Source organism: Penicillium daleae (assembly GCF_028827525.1).
Source record: "Penicillium daleae strain IBT 16125 chromosome Unknown utg000005l_segment0_segment0, whole genome shotgun sequence".
Lineage (NCBI taxonomy): Eukaryota > Fungi > Ascomycota > Eurotiomycetes > Eurotiales > Aspergillaceae > Penicillium > Penicillium daleae.
In genome coordinates this window covers 1,211,096-1,237,356 of record NW_026623153.1, presented here as the reverse complement: position 1 = coordinate 1,237,356, position 26,261 = coordinate 1,211,096, and the positions used below count along the sequence as shown (strand labels likewise).

At 50.3% G+C, this 26,261-nt stretch overlaps 8 protein-coding genes across 8 annotated transcripts; 3 read left to right on the top strand and 5 right to left on the bottom strand.

Moving 5' to 3' along the window:
• Positions 1–1,712: 1,712 nt before the first annotated feature.
• Positions 1,713–3,323, top strand: N7458_004716 (MFS transporter; the record flags this gene model as incomplete). Its single annotated transcript, XM_056908098.1, has 1 exon — positions 1,713–3,323. The coding sequence occupies one exon, from the start codon at positions 1,713–1,715 to the stop codon at positions 3,321–3,323; it is 1,611 nt and encodes a 536-aa protein (XP_056766716.1).
• Positions 3,324–3,911: 588 nt separating this feature from the next.
• Positions 3,912–6,739, bottom strand: cdc48 (AAA family ATPase CDC48; the record flags this gene model as incomplete). The annotated part of the gene is made up of 6 exons (XM_056908097.1): positions 3,912–4,498; positions 4,566–6,057; positions 6,154–6,403; positions 6,476–6,531; positions 6,602–6,629; positions 6,690–6,739. 6 exons carry the CDS (start codon positions 6,737–6,739, stop codon positions 3,912–3,914), a joined length of 2,463 nt encoding a protein of 820 aa, XP_056766715.1.
• A 2,448-nt stretch (positions 6,740–9,187) lies between these two features.
• On the bottom strand, positions 9,188–10,218 carry N7458_004714 (uncharacterized protein; the record flags this gene model as incomplete). The annotated part of the gene is made up of 2 exons (XM_056908096.1): positions 9,188–9,962; positions 10,061–10,218. The coding sequence occupies 2 exons, from the start codon at positions 10,216–10,218 to the stop codon at positions 9,188–9,190; spliced, it is 933 nt and encodes a 310-aa protein (XP_056766714.1).
• A 704-nt stretch (positions 10,219–10,922) lies between these two features.
• On the bottom strand, positions 10,923–12,086 carry N7458_004713 (uncharacterized protein; the record flags this gene model as incomplete). Its single annotated transcript, XM_056908095.1, has 1 exon — positions 10,923–12,086. The coding sequence occupies one exon, from the start codon at positions 12,084–12,086 to the stop codon at positions 10,923–10,925; it is 1,164 nt and encodes a 387-aa protein (XP_056766713.1).
• A 1,677-nt stretch (positions 12,087–13,763) lies between these two features.
• On the top strand, positions 13,764–14,716 carry N7458_004712 (Mpv17/PMP22 family protein; the record flags this gene model as incomplete). Its single annotated transcript, XM_056908094.1, has 4 exons — positions 13,764–13,883; positions 13,988–14,263; positions 14,335–14,601; positions 14,660–14,716. The coding sequence occupies 4 exons, from the start codon at positions 13,764–13,766 to the stop codon at positions 14,714–14,716; spliced, it is 720 nt and encodes a 239-aa protein (XP_056766712.1).
• A 618-nt stretch (positions 14,717–15,334) lies between these two features.
• N7458_004711 (DCN1 family protein) lies at positions 15,335–16,766 on the bottom strand (the record flags this gene model as incomplete). Its single annotated transcript, XM_056908093.1, has 5 exons — positions 15,335–15,761; positions 15,897–16,065; positions 16,124–16,200; positions 16,534–16,577; positions 16,683–16,766. The coding sequence occupies 5 exons, from the start codon at positions 16,764–16,766 to the stop codon at positions 15,335–15,337; spliced, it is 801 nt and encodes a 266-aa protein (XP_056766711.1).
• Positions 16,767–17,561: 795 nt separating this feature from the next.
• On the bottom strand, positions 17,562–18,439 carry N7458_004710 (ribosome biosynthesis protein NIP7; the record flags this gene model as incomplete). Its single annotated transcript, XM_056908092.1, has 6 exons — positions 17,562–17,585; positions 17,657–17,846; positions 17,899–18,026; positions 18,088–18,168; positions 18,225–18,333; positions 18,408–18,439. 6 exons carry the CDS (start codon positions 18,437–18,439, stop codon positions 17,562–17,564), a joined length of 564 nt encoding a protein of 187 aa, XP_056766710.1.
• Positions 18,440–18,659: 220 nt separating this feature from the next.
• N7458_004709 (nuclear export protein Noc3) lies at positions 18,660–20,750 on the top strand (the record flags this gene model as incomplete). Its single annotated transcript, XM_056908091.1, has 1 exon — positions 18,660–20,750. One exon carries the CDS (start codon positions 18,660–18,662, stop codon positions 20,748–20,750), a length of 2,091 nt encoding a protein of 696 aa, XP_056766709.1.
• Between the last annotated feature and the right edge of the window lie 5,511 nt (positions 20,751–26,261).

The following is a 26,261-nucleotide window of genomic DNA, read 5'->3' as shown; positions in this document are numbered from 1 at the left end:
CAAACTTCTGGAACCCCGGCGTCCATAGTTCTCAGTACTAGACAGCCAGAATCAGTACTTTACATTAGTATCGTTCAATCTCTATTGACTATAGGTTAATTTTTTCTGGTAATAGAAGATTGGACGAGCAACATTTGATTCATCGACATCAATTGAATCTTTCTTTTGCTGAAGCCTCGGTCATGCTTTTCTACTGCCCCCATTGTGTTGCCCATCTTTCCTCCGAGTACTTGCTCAATAGTCTCACTACACATATTCTAACATAGTATCAATTCAAATAACCAGTCAGGCTTTATCGGTGCTTATTATTTTGCGTTGTGGCTGGAATTAGTGAGAACCAGCTAATGGAGCTAGGAGTTAAGAGGACCAACCAAGCAGGTAGTATGCTGGACATAAAAATATTGTCAGCACTGTGAGGCTTACCAGAGGTCCTGATGGCAGGAAGAAAGACAAGTCCAAATGATCATGAGATGTATCATATGTCTTGGTTAAGATGGGATTACGGTCAGAGATGGAAGTACCACGAACAAGTATATGATGAGACCTGGAAGATAGATTGCGTCATTTCTCGAATGACGGTTGGTCATGCAGACAAGATTATTGGAAATCGAAAATACTGTCCTCTCTAGGACTGTGATATTGTTATCTATCCCGGAGAATAAGATGCTCACTGTGCTTAACCCCGCGACATGGACCCCAAACTACGTGCTTACTACAGTAGTGTCGGCGCGACCCATCATCGGACATATGTATGGACCCAAGGCTATGTGAGTCATGGAATCACGCCCTGCATAGGGTAGCATAACATAGATATTCTAATCATTAAATCATCGATCGTACCATCTCAATCCAAACCCATTCTCAAGGCTGTAACGTGCTAAAAGTACTCGGAAGCCTGGCAGACGGCATCTGCCGAGTCGCTCCACTCGGCCATTCGGGCCCACCGAAGACCGACCCCGAGGATGGACAGGCCGAGGATGGGAACCTCCTTTCACCAATAGCCATCCAGCATGTCATTTTTTAAATTCATTTTTCGGGGGGCTTTTTCCCCCTCGCATGTCGTAGCAACGACATAATTCGACATCCTCACTATGCAAAGCCCTATCCCCTCTCAAACGAGTTGAGTTCTGACTAATGTGCCAATTGCAGGCGAGCCTCAAGCCCACCACGTTGTTCTAGCTGCAACGTGCACTCCATATCAGACCAGATCTTGGCCCCGATATATCGGAAGACCGGCACACAGCCCAGTGCTGGGAAGCCTGGAATACTAATCATCCTTGCGCTTCGCTCTGTCGCGTCTTCGGACTTAACTAAACTAGTTCGTCAACGGATACACCCAGCAGAAGTGGAGCTTGAAGACCTGATGAGTGATGGTTCCAGTCCACTTGATGGGTCCATCCACGAGGCTTTCTGTATCTCGACTTGTCTCCGTGTTTCCTGTTTCTGTTAGCTCCGAACATGGTTCTGATGGAAGGCCCACGAGGGAAGGCAGTCGCCATGGCGCTTAAAGTCTGTCCCATGCCCACTGTGTCGAGGGGCTTTCTGTTTTCAGATCACAGTTTATTCAGATCGAGTCTATTGAGATCTGTGTGGAGCTAGAGTGTTTGATATAGCACCTACTACAGAGTTCTCTCAATCTACCTTCAGTTACTTGCCAACGATATCCCCGTTCAATACTACTCTGCCATAGCCTACAAGGCTTGTGCTACAAGATGACTACCAGTCGAACATTTGATTCAACGACGACAACACCTCGCCTCAGCATGGAGCACCGCGAGCCTGTCAACGAGCCCTATGTGGATGCCGATGCCATCACCAAGGAGATTTCTCAATCACCCCTAGAGGAGAATGACAATGACAACGAGACCGATGTCGAGAGCGCACAGAACCAACCACTACCAGAGAAGCCTACCGAGAAAGATCCCAACCTTGTGGAATGGGATGGCCCTGACGACCCCGAGAATCCGCAGAACTTCTCTCGCCGCCGCAAGTGGGTGATCACCGTTGTCATGTCCTTGATGACCATGTGGATCACCTTTGCAAGCAGCGTCTTCTCAACGGCCACCGTGGTGACCGCAAAGGAGTTTAACGTTTCCACTGAGGTGATGGTGCTAGGCACGAGTTTGACCGTCTTCGGTTTCGCCTTGGGCCCTCTCTTCTGGGCTCCAGTCAGTGAGCTTTACGGACGCCGTCTGCCACTGTTCTCAGGCTATGCCGTCTTCGCCATCTTCCAGATTCCCGTGGCCGTCGCTCAGAACCTGCAGACCATCATGATCTGCCGATTCCTCGTCGGCGTCTTTGGCTGCTCCCCTCTCGCCGTCGTCGGCGGTGCAATGGCGGATATCTGGAACCCTGTCGACCGTGCTGTGGCTATTGCCATGTTCAGCAGCGCAACCTTCCTCGGACCCGTCCTCGGCCCTATCGTCGGCGGCTTCATCACAGACTCCTACCTAGGCTGGCGCTGGACCGCCTGGATCACCCTAATCGCATCTTCCTTCTTCGGCCTGCTCGCCCTCATCGTCGTACCAGAGACATACTCCCCCAAGCTCCTGCAGCAACGAGCAGCCCGCCTCCGCCGCGAGACCAAAAACTGGGCCCTACACTCCTTCCTAGACGAACACGAGCCCACCCTCGCTGAGATCGGCCAGAAATACCTCCTCCGTCCGTTCCAGATGCTCGCCATGGAACCCATCCTCATCTGCATGACCATCTACCTCGCCCTCGTCTACGGCATCCTCTACCTCTTCTTCGAAGCCTACCCGATCTCCTTCAACGAAGTCCGCGGCTGGAAGAGCCTCGGCGTCGCCGCCCTCCCCTTCATCGGCATCATGATCGGTGTCCTCTGCGGCGCTGCCTTGATCATCTACACCACCAAGACCCGGTTCGCCCGTAAACTCGCCAAGCACGGCAAGGTCGTCCCCGAGGAACGTCTCGTGCCTATGATAATCGCCTCCGTCCTGCTGCCCATCGGCCTGTTCTGGTTCGGCTGGACTTCGGACCCGAATATCCACTGGGCGCCGCAGGTTATTGCTGGCGTGCCTATTGGCATGGGTATCCTGGTTATTTTCATGCAGGGTCTCAACTACATCATTGACGTGTACATGATGTTTGCCAACTCCGCTATTGCGGCGAATACCCTGGTTCGGTCTGCGCTGGGTGGTGCTTTCCCGCTCTTTGCTACCCAGATGTATACCAATCTTGGTGTCAACTGGGCATCTAGTGTCTTGGGTTTCATTACTATTGCGATGATTCCTATCCCCATCTTGTTCTTCTTCTATGGTGCTAAGATTCGCGCTATGAGTCGGTTCACCCCCAAATTCTAAAGTTTGAGCCTCATGTATATGGGGCATTCCCCTCGACGATGACTAACATATGTTGATATTTGTCACCTCCCTGCACAGTTGGCGTTGGTTTTGTTCTTTTGATTTTTGGCGCTGCATTCATCTCATGACTTAGAGCTTATGGGCATATTTTATAGACCTAATGGACACCTTACATACAAGATCGAGTATCCCAGTAGTCCTAGAACGTATTCTCATAGAAAGAAGACTCTCGTATCCAAAGAAGCCTCAATTCAATACGTCTAGGTGATCCTAATTAGCGCTACCGACGGAACAAGAAAATGCTAGACCTAGTCCAATTAGGGCCTCAGGCCTAGCTGTAGATAATGTGCAGTGATGGATCTTAAATCAACATGCCTCAATAGAGGATGTATGCTACGCACTACTAGTTTGAAAACACTACTGACAACTATCTAGGCAAGGCAAAAACTGATCAACATAAAAGATTTCTCTTGGATGAGTATTATGGCACACTGTATGAGGACAAGGGCGAGAAAGAACACGTGAAAGAAAAGGACCTGGCAGTCCGCTCCTCAAAGCAAACCAGAGTGGAGGATATCAAGAACCCGTTTAGTCGTAGAGGCTGTCATCATTACCGGCTTCACCGAAGGTCTCGTTGTTCTGAATCTCACCGGCGGACGGGAAGCGGAAGAAGCTGCTACCACCAGAGTTCTTCAGGCTCTGGGCGAAAGCCTCGTAGCGGCGGATCTCGACATCGTTGACTGAGCGACGAGCGGTCTTCATGGCCTCCTCGAAGTGGGCGCGGGTCAGCTCGGGGACAGGGTCCTCCTCCTCAACCTCGCCCTCTCCCATGGTGACATCCTCACCAGCGGCCTCGCGGGCACGAGTGCGCTCAATGTCGAGGGAAATGGACTCCTTGATGGCGAGCTTGACGGCACGCTGGGTCACGAAGCCAAGATCCGCACCGGAGAAGCCGTGGGTCTTGCTGGCGATGAAGGCCAAGTCGACATCGGAAGCGACAGGGGTCTTGCGCAGCTGAGCCTTGAGGATAGACTCGCGGGACTCCTGGTCGGGCAGAGGCACGTAGACCAATGTGTCAAGACGACCCGGGCGGACCAGGGCAGCGTCCAATTGTTCGGGACGGTTGGTAGCACCAATGACGAAAACGTTCTTCTTGGAGGTCATACCATCCATCTCTGTAATTACAATTAGTACACGTTCGACGATGATCTACAATCTAGTAGGTAATCAGGAAAAACTTACCAGTCAGAAGCTGGTTGACGACACGGTCAGAAGCACCACCGGCATCACCCTGAGAACCACCACGAGACTTGGCGATAGAGTCCAGCTCGTCCAGGAAGACAACGCAAGGGGCAGCGGCGCGAGCCTTGTCGAAGATGTCACGGATGTTGCTCTCAGACTCACCGAACCACATGCTCAGAAGCTCGGGGCCCTTGATGGAGATGAAGTTGGCAGCGCACTCGTTGGCGACAGCCTTGGCCAACAGGGTCTTACCAGTACCAGGAGGACCATAGAAGAGGACACCGCGAGAAGGCGAGAGACCAAACTTCTGGAACTTCTCGGGGTGGTCCACGGGGTACTGAACGGACTCGATAAGCTCGCGCTTGACCTCCTCGAGACCACCGATATCGTCCCAGCGAACGTTGGGGACCTCGACAACGGCAACCTCGCGGAGAGCAGAGGGATTGGAGACGCCCAGGGCGTAGCGGAAGTTCTCCATGGTAACACCCAGGGAGTCGAGAACCTCGGCATCAATGGTGTCCTCATCAAGGTCGATCAGATCCATCTTCTCACGGATCTGCTGCATAGCAGCCTCAGAGCACAGGGAGGCCAGATCGGAACCGACGTAACCGTGGGTCTCGGCAGCAATGGTCTCCAGGTCGACATCGTCACCCAGCTTCATGTTCTTGGTGTGGATCTGCATGATCTCCAGACGGCCAGTGGGGTCGGGAATACCAATGTCGACCTCACGGTCGAAGCGGCCGAAACGACGAAGAGCAGGGTCAATGGAGTTGGGACGGTTGGTGGCGGCCATAACAACAACGTTGGAACGGGCCTTCATGCCGTCCATGAGGGTCAAAAGCTGGGAAACAACACGGCGCTCGACCTCACCGTTGGTCTTGTCACGCTTGGGGGCGATAGAGTCGATCTCATCAATGAAGATGATGGCGGGAGAGTTCTTCTCGGCCTCCTCGAAAGCCTTGCGGAGGTTGGACTCAGACTCACCAGCCATCTTGGACATGATCTCGGGACCATTGATGAGGAAGAAGAAGGCGCCGGTCTCGTTGGCGACGGCACGGGCCATCAGGGTCTTACCAGTACCGGGAGGACCGTACATGAGGATACCACGGGGAGGCTTAATACCGATAGACTTGAAGAGTTGAGGGTGGCGGAGAGGCAACTCGACCAGTTCACGGATCTGAGCCATCTGTTTCCGGCAACCACCGATATCGTCGTAGCCAACCTCGTTCAGGTTGCCCTCCTCATCCTCTCGTTGGATGGGCTCGCCCTCGCAATGAATAACTGTGTCCTGTGCAACGATGCCGTACTCTGGGGGGTCGACTTCCACCACCTTGAACTCTACCTGTCGCATACCACCTCGAACGGTGAATGTATCTCCGATCCTCAAGGGACGGTAGGCTTCGCGGAAGTAGGGTGCAAGGTAGACGTCGAAGAGAGAGCCGGTCAGGCCCTCGATGGTATCAGCAATTGGGAGCACAGCAATGCGCTTAGCCTAAATTGGCGAAGAAAGTATGTTAGCCAATGTTTCCTTTGTCGAAGCAAAAGAGAATGCATAGTATGAGCTCTTCCCAAGCAGTTATAAACGTACATATTTAATATCGGGGCAAGGGTGGACGGTAATGATGTCGCCGTGCTTCACACGGAGGTTGTGGCGCACAACACGGTTGATGCGGGCACTGCCATCATCGAGATCATCATCGGCCAAGACAATCAGCACAGTGTCCTTGCGCTTCTTGCCCTTGACCAGAACTGTGTCTCCCCGGAAGAGCTGGAGGGTTTCCATGGTGTTGTTGGAGAGAGCAATAACGGAGTTGTCATCGTTGACGGAATCGGTCACGCTGTAATGGATGAGCTGTCAACTTCCGTCTCTCCATCAAAGGGCGTGTTGCTCAACTGGGGAGGTCCCTTACATCAACGAGTTGGGCTTCTTCTTCTTCTTAAGGATGGCAGTAGCAGTGTCGAGCTCCTGTTGACGCTGGGTTAGCTATTTGCAGCCTGGGAAAGTTGGATTGGTGTTGGTTGGGCTTTCAACTGACTTCCTTCTTCTCGGCGCCAGAGGCGTCCCTGTAAGGTCATTAGTTAGCGCAAATCCATCGATTACAGTTCTCGCGGCAATGAACATACTGGAGGTTGACCCTCTTCTTGTCGTGGGTGTGATCCGGCTCCGCAGACATGATGAAGGATCTGAGGTTGTGACGTTGATGGGAACCGAGCTTGGGAAACGGGAAGGGTTTAGGTGGCCACAAACGAGCAGATCAGCTCGAGTGGATGAAAAAGAGAAACGAAACGGATAGGAGTGATGAGGGAGATGGAGAAAGGGATAACCGGCAGATCAGCGAGCGAGCCTGACGGTGGAGGAGATGTGAGAGGTGAGGTGTTTGAGCTTCCCAGGTACCAGTAGAGGCAGTGAGTGACGATATGTGATGACCTAAGCTCTTTGGATTAGGTCAGCTGGCCGATCGCCACCGGCGAATCTGATGGAAGTTGGTCGATTTGGCTGATGCCTGAGTGCCTGAATGCCTGTGCGCCTGAGCGCCTGAGCGCCTGGGGTATCTGAACTGTCGCTCAAGAGGGTTTAGCCGCGGAGATCTTGTCAGATCACCAAGGCGACGAGGAGGCTCAAATTGAGCTAGCGCTTCATACTGTAGCAGTGAGTTAGAGTCTGGGGCCTCTAGGCTCTTTTCGACTCAGTGGAGAGTGCGAATGACTGCAACCAACTAGTCATTCGCGATGCGGTATATATCCTGTGTTTACTTGATTATAAAAGGGCCCACGACCCCCCTATTGTCTGTCAGATTGGTCCACGGGGTGCTTCCACGCGTTATATACTGTACTTGATTTGGTACCTCTGCGAGACCCATACTCTCCTACTATGCAGATTATTCATTGTATTCCAGGATAGTTCTCGTATATCTCTGCACCGAAGTTGACTTTTGTAGCAGATCTTAAATTCATTTACACGGTGTCTTGATCACCTTCCTTGTTGACTCTCTCCAGCCTTTTGAGTATACTTTAGACCTTCTGTCTTTTTTTTTTGTCATAACCAGGTGGACTGGGCCAAGTGCTTTATGATGCAGACACACAGCCACCGTATTTAATACAGTGATTTTCTTGGGAACCGATTATTGAGTTCGACAAAACACATGAGGACTTGGTGGACTACGATGATACCCTTGACCTCACAATCTTTCGCGTTTTTGGATCGTCCGAGCTTTCAAATTACCCAGCTATAGTTGAGAGCTATACTAGTGTTCAACCTGGGAGAAACGAAATACTTTTTCTGAATACGAACCAGTTCTCGTGTATTTGGAGGCGGGCCAAATGCAAATCGAGCGCAGGCCATAATAAGCGCTTGTTTCTTGTTGATACTAGCGCATTTGTGTAGTCAGGATCTGTTGATGGACTCATTGCCATACTGGCCACATCCCGATATCCCCTATACCTCTCACTAGCTTCTTCTACAGTAGTACCGAAAATTTTGCATACCGCCTGGCAAAGGGGTTCTCTGATACACGAACTGAAGAGCTAGAGAATTGTATTTGGGCTGAAGTTTGTTGTTACGATTTGACTCGCGCCCAGCTAAGATAGCTCTGTACGGAAAAAGAGTCGGTCAAAGCTGGAATGAAAAAGACAGCTATTTATGTCCTGTTTGATAGAAATCAATGTCGCCCCGTCAATCAAATGCAGCCATTCAGTATCAGACAGCTATTACTGGCCCTCCTAACGTTATGTGCGCTACTTATACCGGCCCCGATCATGTCAGACATGTCAGAACATAGTTAGCGTTTTGACAGAGCGTTCTGACATAAATATTTGGTCTTTTGGCTTGCTCGATTAGCGGGTCCGGGCGTCCAGGTTGTAACATAAACCATCTAAATGCAAACAGCATAACTAGAATCTCACTCTCACAGATGTCATTATTCTCTCCATTTACAAGCACAAGCGAAACCCCCAAACACAAATTTCCAAGTCCCATCTCAATAAGCAAGACCAAACCCAATCTATTACGTTACCGACCCCCAAAAAAGCCACTCCATCAAAAGTTCAACGACCTGCCTTATCGCGTCAACATACCCGTTTCAACCGCCACCCTCTCCACATTGGCACATCCGCAGCCCGCTAGCTAGTCCCCACACCGATAATGCGGGACGCCCCGGACGCAATCTCCTGCCGTTCGAGTTCGACGCATTTTGTGTGTGGATTTAGTAAAGTCCTTGCGAGGGATTGTTGCGATTTGTTTGTTTAAGCTGATGTGGATCCTGAGTAGTTTGAAGTTCTATTGTTGTGTGGGTCGTGGATCACCTTGTTGAGAGTGAAAGATATCGTGAGGCACATAAGATTTCAACAGCGATGCAAATGCTTTCTGCGGATCCAGGAGCTGTTGCGATGAAATTCGACTTTATGGACTTGTACTATAGAGAGATAAGAGCACGATGCTACGCGTAGATTTCCAACGGGCATTAGCAACGTGGTTGAACTACAAAGCTCATTTACGCACACGATCAGATTGAACCCAAATTGTCCTCATTGAGATCTTAAAAACAGAATGGTATATCTAACCCCAAAGAAGAAAAAAGCAGGTCTAAACGAAAAGAATGGAATCATGAAAAATGCTGTCACATCTACATCTTCGCCGTATCAGCCCACTGATCATGTAGACTCCACGCCCCAGCCATGAAACTAATCAATCCCGTCAGACTCTCCGGAATCCCAATCCCCTTCTCCAAGCACCAGTGCAAGCACAACGGCGCCCAGATGGTATTGTTAACGAGACTCTTGCGCCAGGAGCGGATCTCAAGGCGCAGCGCCTCTTTCTCCGCCGCTTTGATGTCCTCCTTGGTCTCGAGGGTGTCGGCGGCTTCGCGCTGTGCGGCGAGACGTCGCTTGCGGAGGATGTGCTGTCGCCATAGCACGAAGAATTCGAAGAAGATGTGGCCGAACCAGCCGCGGGTGCTCCAGATGTACCATTTGTCGATGCCGCCGTACTTGTCGACGAAGCGCTTTGGGAGGACGTTCTTGGAGGCGAGGTAGGCTACGTTCTCGAGGAGTTGGTAGATCACGTTCGAGACGACCTGGAGTATTGTCAGGGCGTGGATTATGGGGTCTGTTGGTGGATTTTTGAGCGTATCGGAGCCCCAGATCCATAGTGGGAGGAGCCCGAATAGGCGAATATTGTATCGGGTTTCTGAGGCGAGTGAAGATAGGGCTGCCCATTTTGAGCCAGACGGAGCGGTTTTGCTGGTTGGTGATGCGGAGCGGGCTTTGATTCGGGCGAGGAGGAGGAGGCGTGTTTGGAAGGCTTTCCAGGGGGTTGATGCGCAGACATGTTGGAGGATTGACGCGACGTAGTTTACCGTCGCTAGAATTCTTTCTTGCCCGGCGGCTGTGGATAGGATACTGGACAGTCGGTCAGCTAGGATATTCACGTCATGGGCGAGGCGGAATAGCAGTGGATGCGCAGATGGTCAGTTCTACGCAAGTAATAATCTACTTACAGATCTAAACGGCGGATGGTTATGTCTGTCGCCGTCAACGCGGCCATCATTTGTTGCTGTGTTGCCAATTTCCCCGCGGTGATCGGACTCTTCCCCACATGCTGAACGTGATCCGCTGCTTCTTTGGAGATGTCGGGAGGATGCTCAGGGTCTGACATTGTCGGAGGATATGTGATGGGCGTGAGAATGTAAAGGAGCGACTTTTTTTGCTTGAAGAGATCAGGAGACGAAACCCAACATATGTCACTAGCAGCAGACGGAACCCGCGTTGCTTGGACTCGCGGAAAAGGACCGAGGCTCCGAGGCTCCGAGCGGCCGCACGAGGAGAAGGTTGGGACTGCCTCGTTCGGCCGCCTTTCGCGCGGGTCCACTTTCATTGCCCGCCGGCGATTTATCGTCGGAACGTGTTGTCGTGGACTGCGGACGAATGCTATTGGCTCATTTTTTGATACACAACTCGTGTCGCTTGATGGGACCGTTGTTTGACAGGAGTTTTCTTTATTTTCATCATTGTCGTTGACTCGGCTCCCGCGGGCGCCAGTGATCTTCGTAATAATGGAAGGTGTCCCTTTGCAGCCACCCGTTGACATCTCCACATCTCCACCATTCCGTATCTTTCCTCCTTTTGACGGTTACAGCGCTTCGCACTCCAGCCAATTCTGGATGAGGGCAATCCTGTTCATCTCGTTCTCTCTCCATTCGCCAAAATCGATGGCTAAGCGGCTATAGCATGCTCCGCTTGCGAATAACCCCTTGCTTGAAGCATGCTCAGAAGTAGTGTATCGCCATGGGTGCCATCTCAACTGAACAAAGCTGACGATCCCTCACTAAATGGTCAATTCCCATGAGGTAACTGGTTTGCTCAGTCCTCCTTTTCAGGCTGGGAGTCGACCTCCACAACTGGCGCCGAGTGAAGGCATCGGATAATGCACACGTCGGCGCCGAGAAACGGGACGAGTCTTGTAAACGCCTGGGGGTTTATCAGGTAGAGGCACTGGCACATCTGGCTGTATGTTATGCGGCAGCAGAGCACCATATGGCCTACAAATTCGATGAAATCCGCCTGGTTAGAGCGTATCGTCTCAGCCATCAAAAGCATAGGGAGGATATCGTACCCGCCGGCCACCCGAACCTTGTCCCACCACTCTTGGAAGTCGGAATTCCAGTTCCAGCTTCGGCAGTGCTCGTGCATCGATTGCAGTGTTGCCGCATCTGAGATTCGTCGGTCCAGGTATTCTGGGATCTGAGGCGGTGCGACGTATGGCTCGTTGACGATGGCGTTGAGTCGTCCCCAGGCGTGTTCGAGGAAACGAGGTTTGCAATTTGGGCATGCGAGCATTCGACAACTTATGGCGCGGGTGTGTGTCTCTGGTGGAATGGGAGTGACGACCTTGTCGGAAGCGCTCTCGTCAGGGTGGACTGGTTGCTGTTGGCTGTCGCTTGCCGGTGGCGGCGATACGCCCACTACGTCCGGACTCCCAGTGGGTTCTTTTCGCTCTTGCTGGGCGACCCGGCGTCGTTCTGAAGCCGCTTGCTCCAGCACGTTGACCTTCTGGTCCAACATCTTCTCGACCTGGGCATCGCTGTATTCGCCCTTGGCGATGGCCTGCTGCATCCACGGTGCGAGAATACTGACATCGCGGGTGATGGGCTCGGGGTTAGGAACAAAAGGTGAATGGTCTGGCGTGTCTGCAGTACATGCCCAGAGCCATCGAGCGGTATGTCCACAGTCCTGGCACTTGGAGGGGGTAGCTGAGGCCCAGCTGCGCAGGATGGTCTCGTGGCCGCACCATGGCCCTGTCCGTGGGGTGTAGCGCTTCTCTCGGGTATCCTCTGGACTCCCTGGTGTGTAAACCGGTCGTGGCAGGATGCTGATTGGTTCATCAGAGTTGAGGATGTCCTCCAAGTCTGGCCTTTTTTCGATCAACTCTTCGATAAGTTCGAGGATGTTGTCATCAAACCCAAAGTCGAAAGTTCCCGGGGGCCAGTCTTCGTCGACCGGGTTGATTTGGAGGTGGTGATCCATCATCTCTCACCAGGATTGGGCTCGCTCGAAGTTGATGAGAGACTGTCGACGAAGTGTAATTAGGAACGAGTTGACAAGGTGAAGAAATGTGTCCGGATATGGGCTCAGCAGGAGGACCGTCAGATGCAGGGAAGTTGATACAGATGAAGGAGAGGGTGATGCGAAATAGAGAAGAGAGGAGGATTGAGAAGGAAGATTCAGTGAGGTTGACCAGTATGCTTGCCATTGTCTTACTGTTTGGACCGTCTCTCTCTCACTCACAATGCATTGAGACCTACGCCCGTTCCCTCCCTTTAACTCTCATCGCCATTGTATGTGTGTGCATATCTCTGTTCCCCCTTTTGCTTCTCATTTGCTAATACAGGGTACGAGGCTCATCAAAGCCAGAGAATCTAAATTGATGGCACTTGTTACATATGCTCAGCCTCCAGGAGTATGACCCAACTACAAGTGCCGAGTGGCTTTCTCAATAACTTGCTGGGCCATCTTCTTTGTTACTGTTATGCATTCAAAGTCATACGTTTGGTATTCTGACCGTGGTTCTTGTTTGTACCAGAGATTGAGGTCGATCTCGCTCAGTGTAGAACTGAGTGTGGCTTGATGGCTCGGAGTCTCTTGCCGAATCGACCTTGGCCGAGAAGGAGTGTATGTGCACAGTAACAAGCAACTAAGTATTGGCCATATAGAAGGAGATCACGTGAAACATGGAATTATTCTAGATTTCAACCCAGCTAGGATGTAGAATTATCAAGGTTGAGAATGTGGGGAACCCCCGTTGAACGGCAAAAAAGACGATTTGCGGAGAAAAAAAGCCTCGGAAGAATCATCTTCTGGCCAGTTGGTTTGTCGGCTATGGCCCTATTTGCGGGATGGCCATACTAGAAGTCCTGGAAGGATATCTCCGCAGGATTTCAAGTCTTTCAGGGGGGAATTGAGCCATTTAGCTCTCCAGGTCGTAAATTGATATTATTGATATTATTGATATTAATACAGTGCATCATCAACCATCTCTTCCCGCCTACTACTGTACTCGGTATGCTCCTCCCCAAATCGCGGGAGTCGGAGGGTTCCGATGAGCTCCGCCAATGGAACGATGGATCTCGCCGGAGGACCAGCCCCGTCTCCAGTCTCTCAACCAAACCCTCGCTGATGGCCATTTGCCGACTCTCGAGACCGCTTCTCTTAATACACGGCCTTGATCCCCCCCCTTCTCCCCAGTTCTGGACCTTCTGGACATTCTTCTGAACGACTCGGGTCCATCTGCTGTTTTGAGTCGTGCCTTTTCCCTTTTCTCCTCCGGTGGCATAATTCCATACAGCATCCTCTATTGATCTCCCCTACGTTGTACGTTGCCCCGAGGCCTCGGTTGTCTCTTACCCGTTCAGCCCCAGCCTCTCCAAAGTCCAAACTCCCTCGGGCCTTCATAAACAAACACGTCCCTCCCCTCCCCCCAATTAATCCCCTCCCATCTTCCCCTGTTTCCTCCCCCACACACTCACTCCATTCACTATTCCCACGCGATATCACCGGTGATTTTCGTCGCGGTCGTCTTGCCGCCTTTGTGTCGCCGATTTTAATTGACCCGATTTCCTCCTCCACTCGCAGGCGCTCTCGCAATTCCTACCTAATCCCCATCGCCATCGCCTCTCGGCCCGACCATTCCATTCCACATTCACCATGTCTGTCAAGTTCCAAGAGGAGACCGTCCGCACCGTCACGGGCGGCAAGCCCGAAGACCTCGCGCACCGCGTCGGTGAGCGATTGACCGGTGGAAAGACCCAGACCGGCTATCTCCAGGTATGTAGAGCAGCTCCGAAGAAAAGGTCGATGGTTGATCGCGATCGCGAATCGGAAACAAGAGCATGGCCCAAAAGCTAATTCCGAGGAATGGATCGTCGCAGGCCTACCTCAAGCAGCTGCAGCACAACCCGCTGCGCACCAAGATGCTCACCTCCGGTGTGCTCTCCGGTCTGCAGGAGCTGCTGGCCTCGTGGCTCGCTCATGATGTCGGCAAGCACGGCCACTACTTCAGCTCGCGCATCCCCAAGATGTCGCTGTACGGCATGTTCGTCGCCGCGCCCCTGGGCCATGTCCTCATCGGCATCCTTCAGAAGATCTTTGCTGGTCGCACCAGCTTGAAGGCCAAGATCCTCCAGATCCTCGTCAGCAACCTGATCGTACGTCTCACCAATTGCGTCTTCCCCCTCATCCGGCGCATGCTAATCCGTTACCCCTTGTCTTGTCGCAGATCTCCCCCATCCAGAACAGTGTCTACCTGTCCTCGATGGCCGTCATTGCGGGCGCGCGCAACTTCCACCAGGTTCGCGCCACCGTCAAGGCGGGCTTCCTGCCCGTCATGAAGGTCAGCTGGATCACCTCTCCGCTGGCTCTGGCCTTTGCTCAGAAGTTCCTGCCCGAGCACACCTGGGTGCCCTTCTTCAACATCATCGGTTTCTTCATCGGAACCTATGTCAACACCCACACCAAGAAGAAGCGCCTCGAGGCTCTGCGGAAGGTATGTGCCATGAAAATTGCGTTGACATGGCGCGTTATATACTAACAACGACCTGCAGCGCTACGACCAGCGCCGCGGCCCCGGTGGCGAGTACGAGAAGCGCGACTACCCTTAAATGGGACCGAGTTTGCGAACTGCAGATGGCAACACCGGGCATACAGCGAAGGAACACACTACCTACAACGAGCGTTGAGAAACGCACCAACCTCCGCGACGATCCGCCCCGACAATCCTATCCGCAGGAATTTACCCGATAACCCGTTCTCTTTTGTATCTCTTTGATCCTCGGTGTTGAGACCCCCTCCATCCATGTACACACTTTGTGCATACCTTGTATGCACCCCGATATCTTTCTTCCTTGATGTTTATTTTCCCCCAATCTTACGACGAATGCCCCCTTCCCATATACAAAGAAGACAAAGACTTGTTTCTCTAATTTCCAGAGACGAGGTATATATGCTGGATTTCTCAAGTGCATCCCATGTAGCTTCTTTTTCCTTTTAACTAGAAACTGGGGTAGGGATGGATTTACAGTAGAATGAAAATACGAGTCGTTTGGTATCTTGGGCTTGTTGTATCCATGAAGCTCTAATGTCTCTGCGTATGTAGTTTCTAGTTTCTCGCCTAGCAACCCAAGCCTTTCTTCCCCTTCCACATAGACAGAAGGCCGTATTACCAGCATCTGAAACTAGCCAACGCCCCCATCTATCCTATCCCACTCAACACACCACCTTCAAAGCTCCATAGCACTCCCTTCCCTCTTCGCCTGAACATAACCCACAAAATCATCCAACGCCCCAGGCCACGCCCCATCAACACTCCACCACCCAAACGTCTCATCCTCCACAGTCTTCCGCATAAACACCTCCACCTGCTCCCACAGATCCTTGTTGATGGGCTTCTTGCCCCGTCCCTCCAGGAACTCGAGCCACCACTCGAGCCAGGGGGTGCTGGCCGTGCTCCAGGGGATGCCGCCGCGGTCGGGGGTGAAGAAGAGGCGCCATTGTTCGGCGGCGAGGTCGAAGGGTAGGTTGCGTTGGCCCGGCATGCGGCAGATGGGGAAGGCGTAGCGGTAGGTGCGGCGGTAGAGGTCTGGGGTTGTGGGGATTTGGGAGCGGAGGGTGGCGGCGTAGGTGGTCATTTTGGAGATGGAGTCGCATCTGGAGGGTAGTTAGTATAGGCCATTCTTTTGGGATTTCTTTCGGAGGGTGTTTGGATTGGAATTGGGATTGAGATATGTGGGGAGGGAGGTTCTCCGGTTGGTTTGCGGAGTTTGGAGAGGGGGTGTTACTGACTGTACTGATCTCCAGCCGGTAATGAACTCTTCGCGGGTAAATTCGCCCATGGCTGGGCACTTGCATAGTTCCATGATTCCGAGACAGGTAACTTCGTCTAGTTGGACGTTGATATCTTTGAAGTACTTCATGGCGCCATCAATACCGATGGTATTGGGGTTGTCATTGACTAGATAGAAGATATCAGTCAGTATCTTTGATGCATTGGAGGGTGGAATGGAATGTACCTCGGTACTCATCGAAGATGTTGCCAATTGACTGCAAGATTGGTGTGCCGATATTGGACTGGGGGCTAGCATAGTATCTGTGTATATGAAGAGGTGTTAGAGTGTCTCAAATGCGTGTTGATGTTGATGTCGTGCTGTATGTAGCTTGGTTGAGCTGCTACAGTGCTTTTGCGGATATCTTGTATGGAATTCGTGGGCTGTCAATGATACACTCAGATAGGTAGTGTGGCTTGCAGATGGCATTAGCCAAGTGAAGCCCGCGAAGCCATGTATTTCTCCCAAGTGACGAGATGCAGCCAGACGGACCAGCACACGGGATAAGCTCTCGAGGCCAAAGCACGCACAACAACACACTCGATGTATGAACGGGCCAGAAAAGCATCATAACAGTGAAATAGGGAGAAACTCACGCATCAACAGCCCGTTCAAGGTTCCATGACGCTCCCTTCAGGAACTATAACCTCATCAGTCAAAGCTCACGCGACAACAACCAGCCGCACATCTCGTCTTGCGCACCCCCTGGCAGTCGGTTCCACAAGCGGGGGGCAAAGATACATACCTTGGTAGCGATAGTCTCCTTAGCATCAGTCAGAGCCGAAAATTGCGCGATGGTCTGCTTCTGCGCAGCTGTGTAGGGTGGCATGGTGGGGGTGTGATATTGGGCCCCGCTGTGTGAGCTGAGCTAGGGTGGTGGGTATGAGTAGCAAGTTCGGGTATGGTGTGTTCGGGTAAATGTAGATGAAGGGCGAAGACGAGATGTTTGAGACGGTGGCTGGTCTTTTAAGCAGAAGTACACTCAATGATGTGACGGCAGGCAGCTTATGGCCAGGCTTATCGCGATTGCCCGCAGCGGGAAATTGTTGACTCAGCATTTATGCCTAAGGCACAAATTGTTCGATGTATGGCGGGGATGCATCCAGGTTAAGGCGAGCTAGGGGACTGAACTTGATGGTTTTTGCTATAAATAATTGAAGAACTTTCATTAAAAGTGTGACCAGATATTGCACAAGGAATACTCTTCGTGAAGTTGTGTCGAACTGTAAAGGCCGACCTCGAAGATATATTCCTGGTACGCCAGCCGTCGCCCACCTACACAAAATATTCCAGATTTCCACAGAGACAGGCGCAAAAGTACTTGAAAAAGTCGAATAATGTGGTGTATACCTCTACCTATGCGCGGCATCAAACCCCCTATAAACAGTACAACAACATAGACAAAACTCAGCAGGCAAAGCGTAAAACATTGACTGTATGCACATGTATTGAAATAATAATATTCATCAAATGATCTAACCGAGTCCAGGTATAAACCCCAAAGTCGAGGCAGACAAAGCACTTTTCACAAGATAGAAATGACTCCATAAACTCCATTCCCTGATTTTCCACATCGAGTATGCCAATATCAACATGCAAGATTCGAGTCGTTGAACGTCCCTTCTTAAGCGGTGAACAGGGAATCCTCCTGTGAAACATTAGCAACCGCCCATAATCAATCCTGTGCCATCTTGTTTGTAGTATTGGGTATTTTCTTACCTCTCTCAGGTACTCGCCTGCATCGGCCTGGCGGAAGACCACGATTCCAGTGGGCTCAAGCTTCTTGGCTTCAGCTGTCGAGCGCGCAGTGACACCAAAACCGAGAGGCTCATCGTTCATACTGTAAACGACAACACCGCTGTGCTCCGGGCAGTCCTCGCTCCAGCGAGCGGCATGAGCTTTCAAAACGCTGATTTGGCGGTTAGCAATTGACTAACAACCAATAAACCATGTAAACTCACTTTCCACCGTACAGGAACGGCATCTCTCCGTTCGCCTTGATCCAGACCTTGTACCGACTGTGAGGAGCGATGACCGAGAGCGCGGTAATGTGGAGTCGGAACTTCATTGTCTTCGTGAATTTACCCTGCTATTTGTCAGTACTTTGTATACGATATGGAAAAGCAAAGAGTGCAATAGCATCGACTCACAATGATAGTACCTGCTGATAGCAGGTTTGCGCGAGGAATACTCGTGGCATAGTTGGCCAACCGCAGAGGAAGATAGTACACCTAAGCGGTTATTAGATTTCCTCTCCCTAACTTCTTCCAGTATTAGTTGGACGTACGCGAGAACCCTGGAGACGGAAGACGTGGCGCTCAGTCTGATCACCCTCGGGAGGCGCAATCAGATTGTTCAAGGATCGACCAGTGTAGTTGGCAAGCTTGGAGAAAAGCCTAACCCATGGTATTAGCTGGACTGCTGCTGGTTCGGGAGAGCTGGCTGAACGCTCCAGGCAAAATTCACTCACACTTTGGCTTCTTCCTCTGTCAATTCACGCATCTTGACTGGCGTAAAGTGGGGTTTGGTGGGAAAGGTTCGGTTTGATCACGATCGAGACTTGCGGAGACGGTTCCTGATCTCCATCAGGAAAAAAAGATAGGCGGTGTAGAAATGTCCGGCAGATAAATACTTGGCGCAAAATTTTGAGGTTTGGTCCGCCTTCCGCCCGCAAGCCTTTCGAGTCTTCAACAGCAACCAAACACACCACGAAAACCACAAAATGGCTCGCGGACCGACTGCGAAGCGGAGGCGCTTGAGTCCTCCTGGTGACAAAGAGGCATCTGCATCTCAGGATGCTGAGTTGTACAGCGGTGCCGACGAATGGGGCGTCGAACAAGACTACGAGCGTCGCCCGCGCAAAGCGAACAAAAAAGATAACGAGCGCACCCGATTGCCCATCAAGACCTCGGAGGGCTTCGTTCACGCAGCCAATGAGCCCGAGGATGCAGGCGAAGAAACAGACAGCTTCTTGGGCACCGACGACGACGAGATGGAGGATGGTTCCGGAGACGGCGAGGATAGCGAAGAGGAACAAGTCGAGAAGAAACCCAAGATTCCTGTGAAGGTTCAAATTATGCAAGCCAAGGAAGACCTGGCTCGTATCGCAACCCTTATCAATGAGGACCCCGAGGAGAACATTGCGCTCTTCAAGACAATGGCCGATATGGTGGACAAGGAGGACTCGCCCGTTACGGTCAAAAAGCTGGCACTGGCGGCGCAGGCCGCGGTCTACAAGGATGTCATTCCCGGATACCGAATCCGTCCTCTCACCGATGAAGATATGCAAGGGAAACATTCGAAGGAAGTGCGCAAGCTGCGGAATTTCGAGCAGTCTCTCGTTTCAGGTTACAAGAACTACGTTCAGAAGCTGGCTGCTCTGGCGAAACCAGGCCGATTCAATGCGGCCACAGACCCGGGCTTGAAGAGCCTTGCCATCAATTGCGCCTGCACAATGCTCCAGGCTGTCCCGCATTTCAACTTCCGCAGCGAATTGATCAAGATCTTGGTCAACCGTCTTGCTAGAAAGCAAGTGGATGCTGATTTTATCAAATGCCGGGAAACCATGGAGGATGTTTTCGCCAAGGACAATGATGGAGTCGTCTCTCTCGAGGCAATTCGTATGGTGTCGAAGATGATGAAGGCACGAGACTTCAATATTAACGAGAGCGTTCTGGATACTTTCCTCCATCTACGCCTTCTCGGTGAATTTGCTAGAAAAGCATCGCGTGACCGGGTAGACCGCAACGAGCCCGAGGAAGAGGCGACTCTTGGCAAGAAGCAGAAGCAGAAGCGCGAATTCCGGACAAAGCGAGAACGGAAGGTTATGAAAGAGCGCCAGGTTGTCGAGAAGGATATGAAAGTTGCAGATGCTTTGGTCTCCCACGAGGAGCGAGACAAGAACCAGGCCGAGACCTTGAAGCTTGTCTTTGGTGTATACTTCCGCATCCTGAAGCAGCGTATTCCTAACCTGATGGGTCCCGTACTCGAGGGTCTGGCAAAGTATGCCCATCTCATCAACCAGGACTTCTTTGGTGACCTTCTGGAGGCCATGAAGGACCTTATCGGCCACGCCGAGCGTGACGAGCTCGACCAAGCCGGCGAAGATGTCTCCGAGGATGAAGAAGACGACGAAGACGAGCGCCGCGATGTCTCTGAAACTACGAAACGAGATGCTCGCCGCGAGACCCTTCTTTGTACAATCACTGCCTTTGCCCTGCTCGAAGGGCAAGATGCCAGCAAAGCCGCCAGCACTCTCCATCTGGATCTGAGCTTCTTCATCAAGCATCTCTACCGCTCCCTCTATGCCCTCTCCATCAACCCCGAAGTCGAGTATAACCCCAACACCTCCCTACGTCTCCCCGACCCGAATACCGCCGAAGACCATGCCGCTTCCCGCTTCAAGGCGAAGAACAAGGTCAACTTCCAGACCCCGATGGTCCTGCTGCTTCGCTGCCTGCAGTCGGCCCTGCTATCCCGCGCTCATGGCACTCCGCCCCCAGTTCGTCTGGCCACGTTTGCCAAGCGTCTTATGACGACCTCCCTACAGCTTCCTGAAAAGTCCGCCATTGCCACTCTGTCGCTGATGAATCAGGTCTCCAAGCACCATGCTCGCCGCATCTCGCCTTTGTGGTACACGGATGAGCGCAAGGGAGATGGCGTGTTCAACGCGTATGCCAATGATGTGGAGGCCACAAATGTTTACGCGGGCTCTGTCTGGGAAGGCGAGTTGTTGCGTCAGCACTACTGCCCCCAGGTACGGGAGTCGGTGCTTGATATTGAGAAGATGATGACCGGCACTGGGACAAAATAAGTGCGAAGTTACTTGTATTTACCCGTGGAGCGTGATGTTTCTATTTGAGATCCCCATTTTGTTTGTGAATAGAAAAAAGCCTGTCTATAGGAAAGGAGATCAGTTATTACCAAGAGCCAATAGTAACTGGTCACACGCCGAACGTCACAGCAGTAGAAAAAGAAATAGCCTCGCCCTCCCCATGAATCGAACCCCCAACCTTCTAGTTCCCTATGTACCGGATTTCCTATGCCACGACTTGGCTTTCCCCTTCCGGATTGGTGCTCAGCCCCTCGCCGCTTTTGCTCACTGAGTAGGACTGAGCACGCCTCGGGTTCCAGCTCACACGTACCCAAAAAAGTTCACACGGACCCAAAAAATTTCTGACTAATTTTGGGTACCCATGAGGTACCCGACCTCACACGTACCCAAACTATTTTGGGTCCTGATGAGCTCTTATACTTACTTTTATGCATATGATTAATAATTATGTAGGGGTTCAACTTTAGTTGAACCCCTACCTCACTAAAATATACTATCACTCTATACATCTCTTTACAACTCTATATAGAAGATTATACTATACTCTTAAAGACTCTATCTATTTTTTATTCATAATAATATAAAAGAGGTAGTCTTTCTTCTAGTAAATTACACGTGTTGAAAGAAAAATATAGTTTGTTTGGGGTCATGAATCAAAAGTGTCAACAAAGAAATGAGAGATATATCTTCAACACAAACACAACACCATTTTCTTCTTCTTCTTCCCTCACCACCCACTTTGTTTACCAAAGGTCAGAACACCTGTTTACTCTACTCCCTGACGCGTTTCTCCATATGTTTTGCATATGCTGAACACTTCCAGCTCATCAACATGTCGAATCTTGGACTCTTCCCTGGCCTGGGTCCAACCCGGGCTGAATTTGACAACACCACAGTCTTAAACGCGACCAACCCCGACCCTCTCCTGGGATATGCACATGGTATGTTTCCCAGATGCATATGCTGTTGATATGTTGACCATATGTAGGGCCCATTCCAGACAACAATCGTGGCTGGAAGCCAGCTGCGTATACGGCAGCTCTAGCTGCAGGCGCACGCCACTACGACATCAAGGCAGCTGATATCGCGGCGACCCCGCCTCCAAATCCGGCCGAGGTTCTCAACAAAGAGAACATAGGAGTGTACGTGGTGTCTGAATATACTGAGGGCATGGTTATCGTATGCTGACACTGAGAGGAACAGCTGTGATATTGTCGTCAACCCTCCGTCCCAAATGTGCGGTCTAGTCTTCTCAGAGGGACCTGCTCTGCGTCGACACATCCGCAATGAACATTCCGGAGCTGGCAAGTGTCTATTCGTTGGATATGTTGAACATATGCTAACAATATGACTACGATATAGTCGTCAACCCCAGCCGGCGAGCAAAGACCCAGCTGGAGATTATTGCGGGCCAAAACGCCATCAAGCGTTGGGTCCTGCAGGGTGGCTGGCGGGATGCTAGCTACCTCCATGAGCCTGGACGCGGCCCTGACAATGGATGGATTGGACACTGGGCCTCCGCTCTGGAGCGAATTGCGTAAGTACTCTGGGTACTCTACGTTTTGCACAAGATTGATATACTTGTTACATATGACTCTCATATGTTTAGCGTATGCTAACAATCCGTATAGAGCTACCGATGCACAGTTTGCCGCACAATACGGCACTCGTTTCCACCGCTGGCAGGCCCCAGCAACCCCGAGTTCTGGTCATCGCAGCCGCCGGGTAAGTCCCCTTTTTTTAAGAAATGATATGTTAAGCATATGCTAATAGTATGTAGCGTGGACCTGGCGTCCCTGGGAATCCTATTCCCTTCGCGGGTTTTGGCCCCACTGCCGGTAATGGAGACAATAGTGATGGAGGAGGTGGCCCACCTGCTCCCCATATGCAAGACTCGGAGGAGGAGGAGGAGGTAGAGGAGGAGGAGGTAGAGGAGGAGGAGGTAGAGGAGGAGGAGGTAGAGGAGGAGGAGGTAGAGGAGGAGGAGGAGGAGGAGGAGGAGGAGGAGGAGGAGGAGGAGGAGGAGGAGGAGGAGGAGGAGGTAGAGGTAGAGGTAGAGGTAGAGGACTCATCCTCTGATGCTTTTGAGTCCCTTTAGTTAGGCGTAGGTCTCTTTGTATGAATTTTCTGTTATTTGTCTATACGGAACATATGTTAAACTTATGCTCAAAGTAAATTCAAGATATTCTTAACTTATACCAAAGATTCGCCTGACTCTATACTCCGTAATAATTCCTCCTTCTTCCTTCGAAGGGCTAAGATCCTTTGCTTTCTCTCAAGTTCCGCAACTTCTTGCTGTAGCCGTGCCTCTTCATCATCGAATCCCTGAGTATAGCCTAACTGCTGAGAAATACTATCATGCGGCGCTATTCTAGACGATCCGTCAAGAACTGAACTACCCTGAGGGGTAGATAGCGGTGCAGATATAGATTGACCATATACTGAGCTTATGTCAGTTATCTCTGAAGTAGATATCGAAACTATGTCCGAAATATCTGGAAGCCCAGGTGGTTGCATCGTCGGGTTAAGGTCATCGTAAGGATTGATCACGTTCCAGGGCTGGTATGGTTTATTGATACGACGGTTGGCAGATTTTTTGTAGCGCTTGTCTGATATAAGGTTAGTATATGTGTAACATATGTTGAACATATGGAACAAACCCTTCTTGCGAACTTGTTTGGCAATACGATACACAGGGTTTTGAGATCGCCAAGTTGGGAAGAGACCTAGCTCTTCTGCAAGTTTATTCTTTTGGATCATCTCTTGTACATGTTTTTTGCATCTGTAATAAAGAGATTAGTAATATGCTCTATACATGATAAATCGGGTAATATACCGGAGAATTGCTGTTAACAAAGCTTGCTTTCGGCCTACTGCCTCGTTATCGTGAAAGTGACTACTTTCACTAATTCCAGTATGATGTGATGCATTCGTCCACCATTCAATAGGAATCTTAGATGCCTCTGGGGTTATTCCAGCAAGAATCCAATCAACCTTCTTATTCTGAAACCATTTTTCGGTCTCTGGCCACTTTTCTGCAACTTCATCCATAATTCGAATAACCTCTGCCTTTGAATTTGCATTCCAGATCATATCAATAGACGTAGTAGCTTCGTGACCAGGAAACCTTTTCCGAAAGGCTCGCTTAACGTGCGTTTGGCATAGGATCAATATATTTTGCAGATGTTCTGACCATGTCCAACGAGGATCTAGGCCAGCAAGATAATCTCCAAGCCCTAAATGAAAATAGAAAGTGAGTATAATTCAGGCATATGTTAAGCATATGGGAAGCGTACCAGGTGCTTGCTTCTTACACATGTCAACAGTAACCGTCCGAATTCCCTCACAAGAATCATCCCTTCCAAGCTGATACGCCCATCTAATTGGTTTTCGTCCAACATCCCCAAGAATCTTGAAGATTTTCTCAAAAAGAACCCGATAAGCTACTCGAGTTTCGAGATTCATGAAAGCATAGACATAGGTATTTAACCCTGAGAGTCAGCATATGGTTAGCATATGTTTAGCATATATAGAACACCAGAAAATCTTACTCTTTACCTGTTCATTCCACCCTGAAATTGTGAAAAGCTTGGTTGCTCCCTGAACCATCTTGAAAGCAAGATCCATTTCCAGATGTCGTACACTCTGAAAAAGCTTAGCTTGTTCGTATGTGCAGCATATGATCAGATAATGCTCCCGATTCTCGTCAAAGAAATAGACTTCACGAATCCATTGATCATCCACGTGTTTAGTTAGATCAAACTGGTATTCACGCCATACCCCAGCAAGATTCGTCCCTTCTGGATAATATAGTAGTCTCTGCTTATGAATCAAAGCAGTTACTCTATCCTCAATGTGTAAGCTCTTGTGGATATATCGAAGCGCAGAATCACCATGTTGACGTATAATCTTCGCAAAAGTAGGTGAGACCATCAATTTACGTGCAGTTAATCCTAGGATATCCTGCGTGTTGATTGCGTCAATGATTTCTTGACCAATATCATGTGGTAGCTTTGTAGGCGGTGGCGGCGCATGTGAATGAGATCCTCGACAAACGAGAAGGAAAAAAGGAAAACGATCCCATACGCAGGGGATATAAAGGTCAATCTTCACAGAGCAAACACTATATATCAGCTGACCAACACCATCTGCATGAATTGAGTCTAGGACAGGGTTAGCATATGTTCAGCATATCCAGAGCATATCTAGTGTAAAACATACCACAGTGGCGACGTCTAGCTGAACGATGCTCCACGAAGTAACAGTTCTTGGTTCCATATCCAGTATCTCGTAAGCCATCCTTATCGCAAAGAAGCTTTAGAAACGCGGTGTCTATCCTTGCAGCACTTCGTGGAACGTGCTGACAGTAGTGCCAACGCTGGGATCCGACCTGCGCGTTCGGACACCCAATAAAGGTGAACTACTTATAGTTAACAAATATTTAGTACATGATAATAATATGCACTTACTCCATCTCGAAGCCACACTGTTGGCTTTTGACCTCTGCATGTCCGCTCACTAGGTGCATAAATACATGGCCCTTCTATATCCCACGTCTTGAGAAATCCGAAGTAAAATCTATCTTAAGCGTAAGCTTAATAGAGGTTAAAGCTAGGGAGGGATATATCTTACTCTCTAGTTCGCTCCTGGATTTCCTGCGCAATAGTGTGATACACAGGCTTTGCAGCAAGAGCCTGAAGTTCGCGGAAAAGTGTTGGTTTAACACGGTTATAGCTTTCAGACGGGGTAATAAGATCAGGATGAGCTTGGTGGCAATGTTGAATCCCTGTACATTGAAAGGATCGATGCCATGATCTTGATTCTTTGTCTTTAGAGTCTTTCTGGAGGAGTTTCGTGAAGATTTTCTTGGCCGATTTGAGTTGTTTAATCGAGAATTGAACCTAGGATAATTAGTTATCATATATGCTAAGCATATGCTAGACATATGCTAGGATTATATCGAACATACCGACGACATAAGCTGTGAAGTAGCTTGGTTGACAGCAGTAACGGTGTCTTCCACATTTTCAAGTGGATTTTTGGAGGCATGAATGATATGTAAAATACCATTCTTGTCTGTATCAGGATACTCTGGGAGGATAAGGTGCTCCTGAACTTCGTAGGCGATCACAGCATCTCTAGAGCTAATGCTTACTTGGGTCCCGTCTGTTTCTATACCTGTTTGGTTTCGTTCCGTAAAAGGTGTAGAACATAGAGAGCTAGTATTTTCCTCATTATCCTCACAAGAATCGACATCAGATAACTCATATGTATTAGTGCAATCTTGGTACACTGAAGTTTCAGAGGCCGATCGTTGTCGCTGATATAAAATATAAGATTTATGTATGCTCTTATTTATAAAACGATCACTCACAGATGGAAGATTATAAAGAATTTGATTAATCTCTAATGCAGTACTAGTAGTAGATTGCGTAGAGATAAATATGTCAGAATCGGAATCCTCGAATAGCGATGGCGAGAGTAAAGACG